At 36.9% G+C, this 18,668-nt stretch overlaps 2 protein-coding genes across 31 annotated transcripts in view; both read left to right on the top strand.

The window, feature by feature from the left end:
- Nucleotides 1–6,629: 6,629 nt before the first annotated feature.
- On the top strand, nucleotides 6,630–18,385 carry LOC127494996 (protein NLRC3-like). Its single transcript, XM_051861352.1, has 7 exons — nucleotides 6,630–6,810; nucleotides 7,076–7,171; nucleotides 7,328–7,441; nucleotides 7,768–7,881; nucleotides 7,987–9,795; nucleotides 11,113–11,283; nucleotides 18,238–18,385. The coding sequence occupies exons 2-6, from the start codon at nucleotides 7,122–7,124 to the stop codon at nucleotides 11,252–11,254; spliced, it is 2,229 nt and encodes a 742-aa protein (XP_051717312.1). The 5' UTR covers nucleotides 6,630–6,810; nucleotides 7,076–7,121; the 3' UTR covers nucleotides 11,255–11,283; nucleotides 18,238–18,385.
- Nucleotides 11,736–18,668, top strand: part of LOC127494995 (NACHT, LRR and PYD domains-containing protein 12-like) — a 40,408-nt gene continuing 33,475 nt past the window's right edge. For 8 of the 30 annotated variants that reach the window (XM_051861336.1, XM_051861347.1, XM_051861334.1 and 5 more), the window contains exons 1-2: nucleotides 13,343–13,692; nucleotides 13,840–13,953. In XM_051861336.1, coding sequence (XP_051717296.1) covers nucleotides 13,637–13,692; nucleotides 13,840–13,953 — 170 coding nt within the window. In that variant the 5' untranslated portion in view covers nucleotides 13,343–13,636. The other 22 variants (XM_051861337.1, XM_051861345.1, XM_051861324.1 and 19 more) reach the window with 9 other exon arrangements.

Raw genomic sequence — 18,668 nt, 5'->3', positions numbered from 1 at the left:
GCATTTTCCACCATGACAATGCCAGACCACATACTGCATCAATTACAACATCATGGCTGCGTAGAAGAAGGATCCGGGTACTGAAATGGCCAGCCTGCAGTCCAGATCTTTCACCCATAGAAAACATTTGGCGCATCATAAAGAGGAAGATGTGACAAAGAAGACCTAAGAAAGTTGAGCAACTAGAAGCCTGTATTAGACAAGAATGGGACAACATTCCTATTCCTAAACTTGAGCAACTTGTCTCCTCAGTCCCCAGACATTTGCAGACTGTTATAAAAAGAAGAGGAGATGCACACAGTGGTAAACATGGCCTTGTCCCAACTTTTTTGAGATGTGTTGATGCCATGAAATTTAAAATCAACTTATTTTTCCCTTAAAATGATACATTTTCTCAGTTTAAACATTTGATATGTCATCTATGTTGTATTCTGAATAAAATATTGAAATTTGAAACTTCCACATCATTGCATTCCTTTTTTATTCACAATTTCTACAGTGTCCCAACTTTTTTGGAATCGGGTTTGTATTATATGAAAGGTTGCTGTTTAATCGTCAGCTTGGTTTGTTTGTGCATGTCTTGTATGCTCGTCTGCTCATTTAAATTCATTTAAATGTAAATTTAACAGGTATGAAATATGATGAAACACTGCTAATGAGAAGACGAGCACTTGACGGCGGCAGGTTAGTGGGGAAATATATTTATTATTCAGAATGTGCATTTGGAAGCTAAATATATGCAGGTTGAAGATAATTGATGTTAATGCAGAGAATATGATTAATTGTTTAAAAAACATTTGGCGGCCCTAAAACATAGTAATATTCTGCGTTTTCACAAGAAGCTCTCTGTATATAAGTGTGCTGAATGCTGACCGGAAACGCTTGAGCCGTAATAAGTAGAACACGGAAGTAGTTGTGCAAGTAGGCGACACTCTGATACTTTTTGGGCAACGGCCACTATGGCGCTCCGGTAGCGCGGCTGCCATTATGGGGTGAAAATACTAACTTGACTATAGAATCCTTCACATCTTACGCACCCAAAATCTGCAAATTTTACTGCCAAATCAGAAGCGCAAAAGGACTTTTTTCAAAAAGTCATCAGTAAATTTTATGGCACCTACAGTTATGTTGTATTGTCTTATATATGTTTTATTTTACCAGTTGTGGAATCCAACCATTCAACCATCTGAGGTAATGTAGTTAACCTACTTTATTGAGTATTTCCATTTTATGCAACTTTACACATTTATTAATAGTGAATTAATAATTAATTAATTTAAGATCATCATGTTTGCAGCGAACAATATATTTCAGACCTAGTAGAGTAATAGTAATAATATATCACCCCACTAGGTCTGAATTGAAATAGGCTATATTGTACGTTTTAATGGATCACGCTACAAACATAACGATCTTATATTACATGATGCATTGCTGCGTCCGTTATCGCATTATTCCCACTTTTGGACACTTTTGCTTTAACAGACATTAGACAACACTGCAAAATCAAGCTGTTACATTTATTATTGTCCAACATTCCCAATTTTTCTGATGCACGTCCTTAATTTAATTTCATATGTTGGTATTAATTCAGTGTTTATAATCCTAATACTAGATCTTTTAAAGAATTTTAACCCAAACTGACTGGGTTTCTAGAGAGCAAAAAGGTTTTGTGAAAAAAGTGGAAGGCTTACACAAAGTCTGTAATGTTAAAATGATTCAATGATCACTAGTGATAGTATTTTATTCTGTGTTGTCATCATTCAGGTTGGATTTCAGCTTTAATGAATGTTTTTTTCAAACAAAGAAGTTGATATTGCCAAAGAAACTATTGGACCGACAAGTTGCTTTCACCCCAAAATGGCAGAAACGCAGGGCTGCTGCTGGGCGCCGGTGTTGCAATGGAATGTTCTATTGAGTGTCGCTTCTTGTTAGTGTATCCAGAGATTGCATTATAAGGAGATGAGAGGGTCTGTATCTCTTACCATTGGAGAAAGCGTAATGGCTAACTTAATCACGTGCGGCACCTCTCAGCCTATCGTGTAATGGCAGCGACATATCAGTCGCAACATTCTAGTCTGCCTTCTCTTAAAAAATACATTTTTATCAAGCTAAAACCTACATATAGTTCCCAACGAAAGTATTGTTTAGTGTAAAACATGCTGAAGATTAGAAAACAGGCTGTCAATAAATTAAATGATTAGCTATTTCCCCACAAAAGCTGTTTAATCAGCATAGTGAAGCCTCTCATCCATTGACATCCATTCAAAAAACAGCCTCTGGTCTCCTTCTGCTTACCCGCCAGAGGCAGAGCGTTAGCATTAGCCGTTACACTGTTTTGGCTTAAGGTTCCAGGCTTGCCTTCCAGTGGCTTTGGTGTATCCACCTTATTCCTACGCCCCATGACGCTTTGCGCGAATTATGTAACTTCCGTTAAGCTGTAAACAGTCAGTGAAAGGCTGCTCTATGAACGCAATAATGCGTTTTTTTTTTATTTTTCAAACTGGGTACAATGAGATGACATTATTCTACTCACCCTTCAACCAACAAACATTAAAAGGACATTTAAAAGTGTAAAAGCATCAACAAGGTACTTTCAACAAGCCGTGAAAAAGCGCGATTCTTTACACAGCAATAACGAACGGGTTAAAATTGTAGTGATATGTATTATGTAATATACGTTGCCTTAATACAAATTGTTCATGAACTTCAGATACTATTTGAAAGTGATTTCCATCATTTTTACATATAATAAATTGTATGTACCTGTGAAAACAAACCTGGAAAGAGACATGAGGCTTTGAGGAGAAAAACAAGAGATTCCGTATTACAGCGGAATGCAAAGGGACAAAAGAAAATAATCACGAGGATAGAAAGCAGCAACTGAAAAGAGCTCTTGCCAAGATTTTTTGAGTACTTCATACTTCACATTGACAAAATGTATTTTTAAACCTAGTTATTTTATAATGTTTAATATGTAGTCAAAAACGAAGTGAAAAACGATTAGAGGAAATGGCTGATATGCGCAAATAAATGCTACTTTGCCGCCACCTGCTGGTTAAAGTGGTAATTATTGTCTTTTTTATTTTTAAATCAACTAAGGAAAATCCCAAATTCAGTATCTCAGAAAATTAGAATATTGTGAAAAGGTTCAACTTTGAAGACACCTGGTGCCACACTCTAATCAGCTAATTAACTCAAAACACCTGCAAAGGCCTTTAAATGGTGTCTCAGTCTAGTTCTGTAGGCTACACAATCATGGGGAAGACTGCTGACTTGACAGTTGTCCAAAAGACGACCATTGACACCTTGCACAAGGAGGGCAAGACACAAAAGGTCATTGCAAAAGAGGCTGGCTGTTCACAGAGCTCTGTGTCCAAGCACATTATTAGAGAGGCGAAGGGAAGGAAAAGATGTGGTAGAAAAAAGTGTACAAGCAATAGGGATAACCGCACCCTGGAGAGGATTGTGAAACAAAACCCATTCAAAAATGTGGGGGAGATTCACAAAGAGTGGACTGCAGCTGGAGTCAGTGCTTCAAGAACCACTACGCACAGACGTATGCAAGACATGGGTTTCAGCTGTCGTGTCAAGCCACTCTTGAACAACAGACAGCGTCAGAAGCGTCTCGCCTGGGATAAAGACAAAAAGGACTGGACTGCTGCTGAGTGGTCCAAAGTTATGTTCTCTGATGAAAGTAAATTTTGCATTTCCTTTGGAAATCAGGGTCCCAGAGTCTGGAGGAAGAGAGGAGAGGCACACAATCCACGTTGCTTGAGGTCCAGTGTAAAGTTTCCACGGTCAGTGATGGTTTGGGGTGCCATGTCATCTGCTGGTGTTGGTCCACTGTGTTTTCTGAGGTCCAAGGTCAACGCAGCCGTATACCAGGAAGTTTTAGAGCACTTCATGCTTCCTGCTGCTGACCAACTTTATGGAGATGCAGATTTCATTTTCCAACAGGACTTGGCACCTGCACACAGTGCCAAAGCTACCAGTACCTGGTTTAAGGACCATAGTATCCCTGTTCTTAATTGGCCAGCAAACTCACCTGACCTTAACCCCATAGAAAATCTATGGGGTATTGTGAAGAGGAAGATGCGATATGCCAGACCCAACAATGCAGAAGAGCTGAAGGCCACTATCAGAGCAACCTGGGCTCTTATAACACCTGAGCAGTGCCACAGACTGATCGACTCCATGCCACGCCGCATTGCTGCAGTAATTCAGGCAAAAGGAGCCCCAACTAAGTAATGAGTGCTGTACATGCTCATACTTTTCATGTTCATACTTTTCAGTTGGCCAAGATTTCTAAAAATACTTTCTTTGTATTGGTCATTAGTAATATTCTAATTTTCTGAGATACTAAATTTGGGATTTTCCTTAGTTGTCAGTTATAATCATCAAAATTAAAAGAAATAAACATTTGAAATATATCAGTCTGTGTGTAATGAATGAATATAATATTCAAGTTTCACTTTTTGAATGGAATTAGTGAAATAAATCAACTTTTTGATGATATTCTAATTATATGACCAGCACCTGTAAGTGTTTTCTATCAAATGTTGAATTTCCTACATTATGAAACGTTCGGTTTTACAATGGGGACAATCTCAGAAGGATGAACAAATAATGTTTGTGGTCATCACATTAAAAATAACATTTGAAGTGCTGGGAGAAAAAATGCGTGTGCGTGTCTAATTACAGACACGGCGTTTTTAAACGGTCCCAATAGCTTCGTCTTTATTGCAATCAATAAAACTGGTTTATTGTATAATTAGGTAAGTGTGATAAGTGCATTAAAATATGAATACAACATTAAAAAGTCAACTATTGATGGTTTTGTGTCGATGTACAGCGACTACAGAATGAACAGCTAACAGTTCACCGGAAATGCCCGAGCTGGCTTAACGACAACCAGGAAGTAACCGTGCAAATAGCCCATTATGACGAGGTAGTAGGTCCCAAAGCTTGCATACTCTTCTGCTACACACTCAAAAGTGTGTACTTTTTCTTTACAAAAACAGTACATACTTTTAGGACGTAGTATAAGTAGGCGAATTGGGACGCAGCAGGAGTGTATCCCTGCGTCCCAATGTCTATTCTATCCATCCTAAATAGTATGTGAGATTAAAATAAATGTTTCCCAAAGCATAGTATGTTGAAAAGAGTATGCCGAAAGTCCCCACATGGTCTACTATTTCCTGGTAGATTTTCGAAGTGTGGATCTGTGCACACTATCAAAGACTATACACTAACAAGAAGCGACACTCAATAGAACGTTCCATTGAAACACCGGCGCCCAGCAGCAGCCCTGCGTTTCCGCCATTTTGGGGTGAAAGCGAGTCGGCAGTCCACTAGTTTCTATGGCAATATCAGCTGCTTTGTTAAAAAAAAAAAAAAAAGTACATTAAACCTGAAATCCAACCTGAATGATGACAACACAGAATAAAATACTATCACTACCGATCATCAAATCCTTTTTACACAGTTTATTTGACACACTTTGTGTTTAAGTCTTCCACTTTTTTCACAAAACCTTTGCTCTCTAGAAACCCAGTCAGTTTGGGTTAAAATTCTTTAAAAGGCTTATAAACACTGAATTATTACCAACATATGAAATTAAATTAAGGACATGCATCAGAAAAATTGGGAATGTTGGACAATAAATATATGAATATAACAGCTTGATTTTGCAGTGTTGTCTAATGTCTGTTAAAGCAAAAGTGTACAAAAGTGGGAATTTATGCGATAACGGACACAGCAATGCATCATGTATTATAAGATCATTATGTCTGTAGCGTGATCCATTAAAACAATATAGCCTATTTCAATTCAGACCTAGATACTATTACTCCACTAGGTCTGAATATATTGTTCGCTGCAAACATGATGATCTTAAATTTATTAATTATTAATTTACTATTAATAAATGTGTAAAGTTAAATAAAATGGAAATACTCAATAAAGTAGGCTAACTACGTTACCTCAGATGGTTGAATGGTTGGATTCCACAACTGGTAAAATAAAACATATATAAGACAATACAACATTTATTGTAGGAGCCATACAATTTACTGGTGACTTAATTTAAAAAACTGTTCTATTGCGCTTTTGATTTGGCAGTGAAATTCGCCAAATTAGTGGGTGAACTATCACTTTAATATGAATGACTAATATGAACATCTCTGGCCAATGGGAATGAAGACATGCCTACAGTATAGAAATCTGTGATCTACGGAGCATATGACATGCAAGAAAAAAATTAAATCGTGCGCACGATTTACTATTTCGTTCCCTCCTACTATTTTTTTTCCTGCATGTCATGTCCGGGGCTCCGTAGTGATCTCCTAATTACGTAAAGTTTATTATGAATGATTGGACATCTCTAACATTTTTTCACTGTGTTTGGAGTTTAGACGGTCCCTTACGCTCCATAGGGAATATCCAGCGAACATTGCCATGCTATACTGTAAGCTAACATTATACGAAGCGAATGCATGTAATCATTTATTCAGGAATCAGAGGCAAATGCACAAAACGTGCACCGCCGTGACGTATATATGGTGTTTGAGATCGAGTGCGTAACGTGACGTCATCATGGCTTGCGTCACACAATAAAATGTGAAAGTAAATGTTTAGAGTTCATGTTTCACCCTTTAAACAACCATGATCGATTCTACAGGAGTATTAAAGTTTTTTTTTATAGTAACCTTTATAAAAACTATAAAAACTAAGTCATGAGTTTACGTGTAGATACTTGGTAGAAAAGGTGCAGGCTGTTTTTTAATCGATAATCAAATGTTGGTCAAGGTGAGTGTTCAGGGCACGAGACGTACAGGTGACTTCCGCATTAATATTTTCTCTGAAGGACGTAAATATTTGAAATGCGTTTTTTATTATTATTTTGAAGCAAATGAACATGGTTTCATTGTTTTTTGTTTTTTTTTTGTCTGTGGTTTATTTTAGCGTTTGTGTTAACATACAATTATCATCGTGTATTTGAGTGAACGCCGCGTCTCTTTACTACGAGAGTCGGAGGAAAAGCTGAATTATTGTGTTTGTCATTTCTATTCAGAGTCAGTGGTGAAGATCAGATTCTGTTTCAACTGTTGATATTCATCATGGATGACACACAAACATCCAGAGATGAACATTTTTCTCCAGGATGCAGGTATTTTGAATAAACACTAGATTAAATTAAATGACGGTTAAAGGTCTGAAGGTGGCGAGTGTTTTGTTAGCATGCAAGACGTTTGGTGATAAATGCTTGTAAGACCTTATCTCAAAGTGATTATAATCAAAAAGGATTAAATCTATTCTGTTATAGTTCAGTTCATCAGAAGAGATCAGAACCAGAGCCCAGCTGTGTGTCTGTGAGGAGTGATGCGTCTATGGATCTGCCAATAGTGTTTAAGAGTGGAGATACACAGACTGATCTCAGGTAGGGTATAACATTTCTATAAAAAATATGATTATGGCATTTTATGTTATCAGAACAGTATTCTGCTAATGAATAATTATTCTTATACATTGTTTATAGTTATTTTTTATTATCTTTATTTGATATTTTAAGGTATAGTGTTGCTTACAGAGACACATCTATGAGAGTGCTTGGTTAAATGTACAGTTTTTATGTCAACATAGTGTAAATAAAAAAAAAAAAATTAAAGTATTTCTATACTCTTTAGATAAAAGAATATATGTATTTTTGTTTGTTTGTTTTGAATACAGTAATATAAAGCATTTACTTTAGTCTCTCTGTTATAGTTCAGTTCATCAGAAGAGATCAGAACCAGAGCCCAGCTGTGTGTCTATGAGGAGTGACGGGTCTACAGGTCATCAAATACATTTTCAGAGTGGAGATACACAGACTGAAATGAGGTATAATGTTACTGTAAAAGATTTGATTTAATTATGATACAGAATACAAACATGACTTTGCTTATTTATTAACTCATTTAATAATGTGATATTTTAATTTTACAGCCATGAAGTCCTCAACACATTTAAATCAAATCTGATGAAGAAGTTTGAGTGTCTGTATGAGGGAACAGCACAGCAGGGAAACCCAACACTCCTGAATGAGATCTACACAGAGCTCTACATCACAGAGAGTGAGAGTGGAGAGATCAGTAATGAGCATGAGGTGAGACAGATTGAGACACAATCCAGGAGAGCAGAAACAGAGGACACACCGATCCAATGCAATGACATCTTTAGACCTTTACCTGGACAAGACAAACCCATCAGAACTGTGCTGACAAAGGGAGTCACTGGCATTGGAAAAACAGTCTCTGTGCAGAAGTTCATCCTGGACTGGGCTGAAGGGAAAGAGAATCAGGACGTCCAGCTCATTTTTCCACTTCCTTTCAGAGAGCTTAATTTGATGAAGGACAAAACACTTAGTCTTTCAGATCTTCTTCATGTCTTTTTTACTGAAACAGAAGAAATGGAAATATCCACTGACAAATATAAAGTATTGTTCATCTTTGATGGTCTGGACGAGTGTCGTCTGTCTCTGGATTTTCAGAGCGATGTGAGGTTGTGTGATGTAAGTGAACCAGCCTCAGTGGACGTGCTGCTGATGAACCTCATTTTGGGGAATCTGCTTCCCTCTGCTCTCATCTGGATCACCTCCAGACCAGCAGCAGCTGATCTCGTCCCCTCTGAGTGTGTCTATCGAGTGACAGAGGTACGAGGCTTCAGTGAGCCACAGAAGGAGGAATACTTCAGGAAGAGAATCAGTGATCAGAGTCTGGCCAATACAATCATCACACACCTGAAGTCATCAAGGAGCCTCGACATCATGTGCCACATCCCAGTGTTCTGCTGGATCTCAGCCACTGTTCTAGAGAAGATGTTGAGCGAAGCAGAGAGTGGAGAGATTCCCCAGACTCTCACTCAAATGTACACACACTTCCTGATCCTTCAGACCAACATCAAACATGAGAAGGACTATGAGAAGAACGTGACAGATGAAGACATGATCCTCAAACTGGGGAAACTGGCTTTTCAGCAGCTTGTGAAAGGCAATGTGATCTTCTATGAGGAAGACCTGAGAGAGTGTGGCATTGATGTGACAGAAGCATCAGTCTACTCAGGATTGTGCACTCAGATCTTCAGAGAGGAGTTTGGCTGGTATCAGGGGAAAGTCTTCTGCTTTGTTCATCTGAGCGTTCAGGAACATCTAGCAGCTCTATATGTGCACCTCTCCTGTACAAACAACAACAGAAATGTGTTTGACCAAATCAACAAACAGAGTTTGTGGTCTAAAGTTAAGGACTGGTTTCAACTCAATTCATCAGAACATGTTTCATTATCTGAGCTGCATCAGAGAGCTGTGAATGAGGCTCTACAGAGTAAAAATGGACATCTTGACCTTTTCCTGCGGTTTCTTCTGGGTCTGACAGTGGAGTCTCATCAGATTCTCCTTCAAGGACTAATAAAACAGACAAGTAGCAGATCTGACAGCAATGAGAAAACAGTCGAGTACATCAAGAAGAAGATCAGGATCATTGATTCTCCAGAGAAATCCATCAATCTGTTCCACTGTCTGAATGAACTGGGTGATCATTCACTAGTGGATGAAATACAACAGTATCTGAAATCTGGAAGAATAAAGGAAGCCAAACTCTCTTCATCTCAGTGGTCAGCTGTAGCTTTTGTGTTGTTGACATCAGAGAAGAAGCTGGATGAGTTTGATCTCAAGATGTTTGTAGGAGGAAACAATAAAGCTGAAGATATGAAAGTTTTTCAGAAGCTGCTGCCCGTGATTAAAGAATCCAGATCAGTTCAGTAAGTATCAATGAGAACAATCACTTCACTGTTAAAACATTAGGAAAATTTAAAGTTCATAAATTCTTAGTGCTGCAGATGTTGTCCAGAGTTTAGTGGTCAGTATTTTGGTGTGTTTTTCTGAACCATGATGACAATGTAAAATTCCTTCAGACATTCAAAATAAGTCAGAGAATTTGCAAATGAATAAATAATTCAGGTTTACCAGTTGAATGTTCTTGCACATAATTTACATTTTAATATTACTAGTCAGGTGGAAAATTAAACATTTACTTAATCTTTGGCTCAAAGTTGACTAAAACTTCACATTTAAATTTCACTGTGAGATGGATGATTAAGAATCAAATCACTGAGTATCTGAAAAATTAGTGCAGGTTTTCTAGTAAAGTGCAGATGTAATGTGTAGAAACAGCTTCCCCATAACAAGAATAGCAATGTACAGTGAGACTTGAATTTCAAAAATTCATTGATATGAATATTTTTCTGGATTTACATTGCATGTATCTATTTTGACATCCTGTTTTGCAGTGTGTAATTGGCTATCGCTCCTCTCAACAGCAAGAAAAACAAAACCTTTATTCAATGGATTATATATAGCCTTGAAAGAGCGCTCCCTTTACAATCAAGTTGTCACTCATCTATGTTCACAATCTCACAAAGTTCCATTAATCAATAAAGTTGTCTATACTGAATAATGAATCTCTTATTGCATCGTGGCTTTGTTTAATGAGAGGATTCATGAGTGTGCAGAACTCAGTACTGAACAAAAACGTCATTGTTTTGAGCAGTGAGTGGATTCTGACTAAATGAAACACCTCTGATTGGCCCTTGTGTTCAAGAGATCAACAAACATGTCTGTGATTGGCTACATTTCTCACCGCTGCAAAAACACGTTGTAGATAGAAACATTTGACATTCTCCTGAGTGCAAACACAAAAGCGCACTGGAGCGATTGCCAAACCTGTTTCACCAATATAATATTATTACAGTATCAACTGAGGGTGCTTATATTTGGCTTTGTTTTTTACCCATGTTTTAATTTTTAACAAAAAATTATTTGTGATCAAATTGTCGGACCCCTGCAGACCCCTGGTTGAAAACCCTTGGTTTCCTTAGACCCTTAGTTAATAAATACAAAATATTAATTTAATTCAGTCTTAACATTTTTTTATTAGTGTGAATTTGACCATGAAACTTGTATAAGAATTTGGCATTTTTAAATTATATTGGTATTGAAATTTGTTGGATAGCTTTTTTGATAGCTATTTGATAGTGTTTAACTATTTATTATGCTATTTGATTTTCATCTCTCTACAGGTTGAGTTATTGTGATATCACAGATGAAGGTTGTGCTGCTCTGGCTTCAGCTCTGAGATCAAACCCCTCACACCTGAGAGTACTGGATCTGTCATGGAATAAAATAGGAAAATCAGTGAATCTGCTGTCTGATGTACTATAGGATCCTCACTGTAAACTGGAGAAACTGTGGTAAGATCATATTTGACTCTCACACATGAATCACAATATAAAGTATATTTGAAGTGTTCAGCCTCTTTCTGCTGCTGTGAGTTCAGCTGATTGAGCTGTAAATGATTGAACACACACTGAAATACACATTTTCACACACAATCAACATTTCAGTTTCTTGACTTTAAACAGACTCGAGTTCAACAGTCAGAACTGAGAAATGAAGAACATGCTGGATTCATTCTCACTGTTCATCATGTTCTTCTTTCTGCATTGACACTTTCTAAAGTATTGTTTTTAATTTTGTAAAATCACATGTGTTTTTTGCTCTGTGTGATAAATTATTGAGATCTAAAATATCATATAATTTGTGCTTTAAGTTTGTACTTTCTCTTTAATAATGGATTCACTGCTAAACTGATCTGATCTGAACTGAGAGATTAAAGAGTGTGTCATTGTTCTCTACAGGTTGTTTGATTGTGGAGTCACAGATGAAGGTTGTGCTGCTCTGGCTTCAGTTCTGAGATCAAACCCCTCACACCTGAGAGAACTGGATCTGATTGGGAATAATCTAGGACAATCAGGAGTGAAGTTGCTCTCTGATTTGAAGTATGATCGACATTATAAACTGAAGGAACTATACTATTGTGAGTCTATTTTTATTTCAAGCTCAGTAACAGCCTCATATGTGTGTAACTGGAGAATATAAGATAATAATTCAGCTCCACTTTAGTCTCTGTAAAATGTTTTAATAAGAGTTTAATTCTGTGATGTGAATATTATCTATGAATATATGAATATTTTCATCTCTTACAGTGTCTCTGTGTGTAAGTGATTAAGAGAGTTATCATTTATCATTTACTGTTACTAATCTATTAGCAGTTTTTCATTCATATCTCTGACTAAAATGAATATACTAATATCTCTGGCTGTGTTTTTTCTGAAATGATCTCCTGATGTGATGTGACAGCAGTAATGTCTTATACTCATATGTGACTGTCTGTGTGTTTTATTGTAGGACTCTCAGTATTTAGACGTCAGTCCAGTTTCCTCAGGATCAGCTGATGGTGAATAAGGAGCTACAGAGACTGAAGACACAGAGATACACAGCAATCTGTGACTTCACACCAGTTTCTTGTTTTTATCTTTTTGTTGGTCTGTTATTCTCAATTACAGTTTCCCACAATGATCTATTACAGGACCTGAACTTATACAAGAACTTTTCTAATTTAATACTCAATTTTATATGCAATGGCCCATGAAAATAAGTGCTGAAAGTCACCATAAGCAGTTTGTAATTGTTCTGGATACACTAGATATTGATTACAATGATGGTGTAACACTCATTATACACTACAGGAAGTGACGAAACTAAAACACTCATATTTTAATCAACAAGCCATAAACATTGTGAATAAGCGATTTATTGTACAATAAAGACAGCTTACTTTATTATAATGGGAGAATGTGATTCACCAGAAGGAGATACAGGATAAGAAATCCTTGTAGGTCTCATAGATCAATCAAAATCCGTGTCAATGGTTCAATAGATTAACTTGTAGTTTAAAAAAGTATAGAAATTTGTTATCTCCTAAATACATAAAGATCATTATGAATGACTGGACATCTCTAACATTTTTCCACTGTGTTTGGAGTTTTCAGACGGTCCCTTACGCTCCATGGAGAATATCCTGTGAATATTGACCTAAAACTAACTTTACCGCGCAAGAAATTTGCCGTGCTATACTGTAAGCTAACATTATACGAAGCGAATACATGCAATCATTTATTCAGGGACAAATGCACAAAACGTGCACCGCCGTGACGTATATATGGGGTGTGAGATTGAGCGCGAAACGTTACATCATCATCGCTCGCGTCACAAATAAAAAGTGAAATTAAATGCGCAGAGTTGATGTTTCACCATTTAAACAACCATAATCGATTCTACAGGAATATCAACGTTTTTTACAGTAAACTTTATAAAAGCCAAGTCATTAATTTACGTGTAGATACTTGGTAGAAAAGGTGCAGGCTGTTTTATAATCGGTAATTAAGTGTTGCTCAAGGTGAGTGTTCAGGGCACGAGACTTAAAGGTGACTTCCGTATTAATATTTTTTTTCTGAAGGACGTAAATAGTTATTTGAAATGCGTTTTATATATTTTTAAGCAAATTAACATGGTTTCATTGTTTTGTGTTTGTGGTTTATTTTAGCATTTGTGTTAACATACTGTAGCCTACAACATTTGAGTGAACGCCGCGTCTCTTGATCCCGAGAGTCGGAGGAAAAGCTGAATTATTGTGTTTGTTTATCATTTCTATTTAGAGTCAGTGGTGAAGATCAGATTCTGTTTCAGCTGTTCAGCTTCATCATGGATGAGGATGACACACAAACATCCAGGGATGAAGATTTTTCTCCAGGATGCAGGTACTTTGAATAAACACTAGATTAAATTAAATGATGGTTAAAGGTCTGAAGATGGCAAGAAGATATTTTGTTAGGATGCAAAAAGATGTTTGTGATTATTATTAAAAGTGATTATCATCATAAAGTATTAAATCTGTTCTGTTATAGTTCAGTTCATCAGAAGAGATCAGAACCAGAGCCCAGCTGTGTGTCTGTGAGGAGTGATGCATCTATGGTTTGGCCAATATATTTTAAGAGTGGAGATACACAGACTGATCTCAGGTATAACGTTTCTTTTAAAATATGATTATAGTATGGCATTTTGTGTTATCAGAACAGTATTATGATAATGAATAATTATACTTATACATGTTTTTTTTTTTTTTTTTTGATATTCATTTGATATGTTAACACATATAGTGTTGCTCACAGAGGCTATGAGAGTGCTTGGTTAAATGTACAATTTTTATGTCACAGTGTAAATAAAAAAACTTTAAAGTGTTTCTATATTCCATAGATAAAAGAATGTTTTTTTTTTTTTTTTTTTTGAGTACAGTGATTTAAAACATTCAGTTTAATCTCTCTGTTATAGTTCAGTTCATCAGAAGAGAACAGAACCAGAGCCCAGCTGTGTGTCTATGAGGAGTGACGAGTCTATAGATAATATAATAGATTTTGAGAGTGGAGATACACAGACTGATCTCAGGTATAACATTCCTGTAAAAAGATTTAATTTGAAGATATCATAAAGAGTATCATAGACATTGTGCTAACTCATGTAATAATGGAGTATTTTAATTTTACAGCCATGAAGTCCTCAACAGGTTTAGATCAAATCTGATGAAGAAGTTTGAGTGTCTGTATGAAGGAACAGCAAAGCAGGAAAACCCAACACTCCTGAATGAGATCTACACAGAGCTCTACATCACAGAGAGTGAGAGTGGAGAGATCAGTAATGAGCATGAGGTGAGACAGATTGAGACACAATCCAGGAGAGCAGCAACAGAGGACACACCGATCCAATGCAATGACATCTTTAGACCTTTACCTGGACAAGACAAACCCATCAGAACTGTGCTGACAAAGGGAGTCACTGGCATTGGAAAAACAGTCTCTGTGCAGAAGTTCATCCTGGACTGGGCTGAAGGGAAAGAGAATCAGGACGTCCAGCTCATTTTTCCACTTCCTTTCAGAGAGCTTAATTTGATGAAGGACAAAACACTTAGTCTTTCAGATCTTCTTCATGTCTTTTTTACTGAAACAGAAGAAATGGAAATATCCACTGACAAATATAAAGTATTGTTCATCTTTGATGGTCTGGACGAGTGTCGTCTGTCTCTGGATTTTCAGAGCGATGTGAGGTTGTGTGATGTAAGTGAACCAGCCTCAGTGGACGTGCTGCTGATGAACCTCATTTTGGGGAATCTGCTTCCCTCTGCTCTCATCTGGATCACCTCCAGACCAGCAGCAGCTGATCTCGTCCCCTCTGAGTGTGTCCATCGAGTGACAGAGGTACGAGGCTTCAGTGAGCCACAGAAGGAGGAATACTTCAGGAAGAGAATCCGTGATCAGAGTCTGGCCAATACAATCATCACACACCTGAAGTCATCAAGGAGCCTCGACATCATGTGCCACATCCCAGTGTTCTGCTGGATCTCAGCCACTGTTCTAGAGAAGATGTTGAGCGAAGCAGAGAGTGGAGAGATTCCCCAGACTCTCACTCAAATGTACACACACTTCCTGATCCTTCAGACCAACATCAAACATGAGAAGGACTATGAGAAGAACGTGACAGATGAAGACATGATCCTCAAACTGGGGAAACTGGCTTTTCAGCAGCTTGTGAAAGGCAATGTGATCTTCTATGAGGAAGACCTGAGAGAGTGTGGCATTGATGTGACAGAAGCATCAGTCTACTCAGGATTGTGCACTCAGATCTTCAGAGAGGAGTTTGGCTGGTATCAGGGGAAAGTCTTCTGCTTTGTTCATCTGAGCGTTCAGGAACATCTAGCAGCTCTATATGTGCACCTCTCCTGTACAAACAACAACAGAAATGTGTTTGACCAAATCAACAAACAGAGTTTGTGGTCTAAAGTTAAGGACTGGTTTCAACTCAATTCATCAGAACATGTTTCATTATCTGAGCTGCATCAGAGAGCTGTGAATGAGGCTCTACAGAGTAAAAATGGACATCTTGACCTTTTCCTGCGGTTTCTTCTGGGTCTGTCAGTGGAGTCTCATCAGATTCTCCTTCAAGGACTAATAAAACAGACAAGTAGCAGATCTGACAGCAATGAGAAAACAGTCGAGTACATCAAGAAGAAGATCAGGATCATTGATTCTCCAGAGAAATCCATCAATCTGTTCCACTGTCTGAATGAACTGGGTGATCATTCACTAGTGGATGAAATACAACAGTATCTGAAATCTGGAAGAATAAAGGAAGCCAAACTCTCTTCATCTCAGTGGTCAGCTGTAGCTTTTGTGTTGTTGACATCAGAGAAGAAGCTGGATGAGTTTGATCTCAAGATGTTTGTAGGAGGAAACAATAAAGCTGAAGATATGAAAGTTTTTCAGAAGCTGCTGCCCGTGATTAAAGAATCCAGATCAGTTCAGTAAGTATCAATGAGAACAATCACTTCACTGTTAAAACATTAGGAAAATTTAAAGTTCATAAATTCTTAGTGCTGCAGATGTTGTCCAGAGTTTAGTGGTCAGTATTTTGGTGTGTTTTTCTGAACCATGATGACAATGTAAAATTCCTTCAGACATTCAAAATAAGTCAGAGAATTTGCAAATGAATAAATAATTCAGGTTTACCAGTTGAATGTTCTTGCACATAATTTACATTTTAATATTACTAGTCAGGTGGAAAATTAAACATTTACTTAATCTTTGGCTTAAAGTTGACTAAAACTTCACATTTAAATTTCACTGTGAGATGGATGATTAAGAATCAAATCACTGAGTATCTGAAAAATTAGTGCAGGTTTTCTAGTAAAGTGCAGATGTAATGTGTAGAAACAGCTTCCCCATAACAAGAATAGCAATGTACAGTGAGACTTGAATTTCAAAAATTCATTGATATGAATATTTTTCTATTAATCTGTTAGTCTGGATTTACATTGCATGTATCTATTTTGACATCCTGTTTTGCAGTGTGTAATTGGCTATCGCTCCTCTCAACAGCAAGAAAAACAAAACCTTTATTCAATGGATTATATATAGCCTTGAAAGAGCGCTCCCTTTACAATCAAGTTGTCACTCATCTATGTTCACAATCTCACAAAGTTCCATTAATCAATAAAGTTGTCTATACTGAATAATGAATCTCTTATTGCATCGTGGCTTTGTTTAATGAGAGGATTCATGAGTGTGCAGAACTCAGTACTGAACAAAAATGTCATTGTTTTGAGCAGTGAGTGGATTCTGACTAAATGAAACACCTCTGATTGGCCCTTGTGTTCAAGAGATCAACAAACATGTCTGTGATTGGCTACATTTCTCACCGCTGCAAAAACACGTTGTAGATAGAAACATTTGACATTCTCCTGAGTGCAAACACAAAAGCGCACTGGAGCGATTGCCAAACCTGTTTCACCAATATAATATTATTACAGTATCAACTGAGGGTGCTTATATTTGGCTTTGTTTTTTACCCATGTTTTAATTTTTAACAAAAAATTATTTGTGATCAAATTGTCGGACCCCTGCAGACCCCCGGTTGAAAACCCTTGGTTTCCTTAGACCCTTAGTTAATAAATACAAAATAATAATTTAATTCAGTCTTAACATTTTTTTATTAGTGTGAATTTGACCATGAAACTTATATAAGAATTTGGCATTTTTAAATTATATTGGTATTGAAATTTGTTGGATAGCTTTTTTGATAGCTATTTGATAGTGTTTAACTATTTATTATGCTATTTGATTTTCATCTCTCTACAGGTTGAGTTATTGTGATATCACAGATGAAGGTTGTGCTGCTCTGGCTTCAGCTCTGAGATCAAACCCCTCACACCTGAGAGTACTGGATCTGTCTAGGAATAAAATAGGAAAATCAGTGAATCTGCTGTCTGATGTACTACAGGATCCTCACTGTAAACTGGAGAAACTGTGGTAAGATCATATTTGACTCTCACACATGAATCACAATATAAAGTATATTTGAAGTGTTCAGCCTCTTTCTGCTGCTGTGAGTTCAGCTGATTGAGCTGTAAATGATTGAACACACACTGAAATACACATTTTCACACACAATCAACATTTCAGTTTCTTGACTTTAAACAGACTCGAGTTCAACAGTCAGAACTGAGAAATGAAGAACATGCTGGATTCATTCTCACTGTTCATCATGTTCTTCTTTCTGCATTGACACTTTCTAAAGTATTGTTTTTAATTTTGTAAAATCACATGTGTTTTTTGCTCTGTGTGATAAATTATTGAGATCTAAAATATCATATAATTTGTGCTTTAAGTTTGTACTTTCTCTTTAATAATAAATTCACTGCTAAACTGATCTGATCTGAACTGAGAGATTAAAGAGTGTGTCATTTTTCTCTACAGGTTGTTTGATTGTGGAGTCACAGATGAAGGTTGTGCTGCTCTGGCTTCAGTTCTGAGATCAAACCCCTCACACCTGAGAGAACTGGATCTGATTGGGAATAATCTAGGACAATCAGGAGTGAAGTTGCTCTCTGATTTGAAGTATGATCGACATTATAAACTGAAGGAACTATACTATTGTGAGTCTATTTTTATTTCAAGCTCAGTAACAGCCTCATATGTGTGTAACTGGAGAATATAAGATAATAATTCAGCTCCACTTTAGTCTCTGTAAAATGTTTTAATAAGAGTTTAATTCTGTGATGTGAATATTATCTATGAATATATGAATATTTTCATCTCTTACAGTGTCTCTGTGTGTAAGTGATTAAGAGAGTTATCATTTATCATTTACTGTTATTAATCTATTAGCAGTTTTTCATTCATATCTC

The sequence above is a fragment of the Ctenopharyngodon idella genome, chromosome 15 (assembly GCF_019924925.1).
Source record: "Ctenopharyngodon idella isolate HZGC_01 chromosome 15, HZGC01, whole genome shotgun sequence".
NCBI lineage: Eukaryota > Metazoa > Chordata > Actinopteri > Cypriniformes > Xenocyprididae > Ctenopharyngodon > Ctenopharyngodon idella.
The sequence above is the reverse complement of the archived record's forward strand: the minus strand, read 5'-3'. Positions and strand labels throughout refer to the sequence as shown.

Excerpts from the sequence above, each read along its gene's own strand:
- LOC127494996 (XM_051861352.1), top strand. The coding sequence starts at position 7,122 with ATGGATGACACACAAACATCCAGAGATGAACATTTTTCTCCAGGATGC. Across the intron at positions 7,442-7,767 it reads GATACACAGACTGATCTCAG|TTCAGTTCATCAGAAGAGAT; the intron begins GTAGGGTATAAC and ends TCTCTGTTATAG. Across the intron at positions 9,796-11,112 it reads AAAGAATCCAGATCAGTTCA|GTTGAGTTATTGTGATATCA; the intron begins GTAAGTATCAAT and ends ATCTCTCTACAG.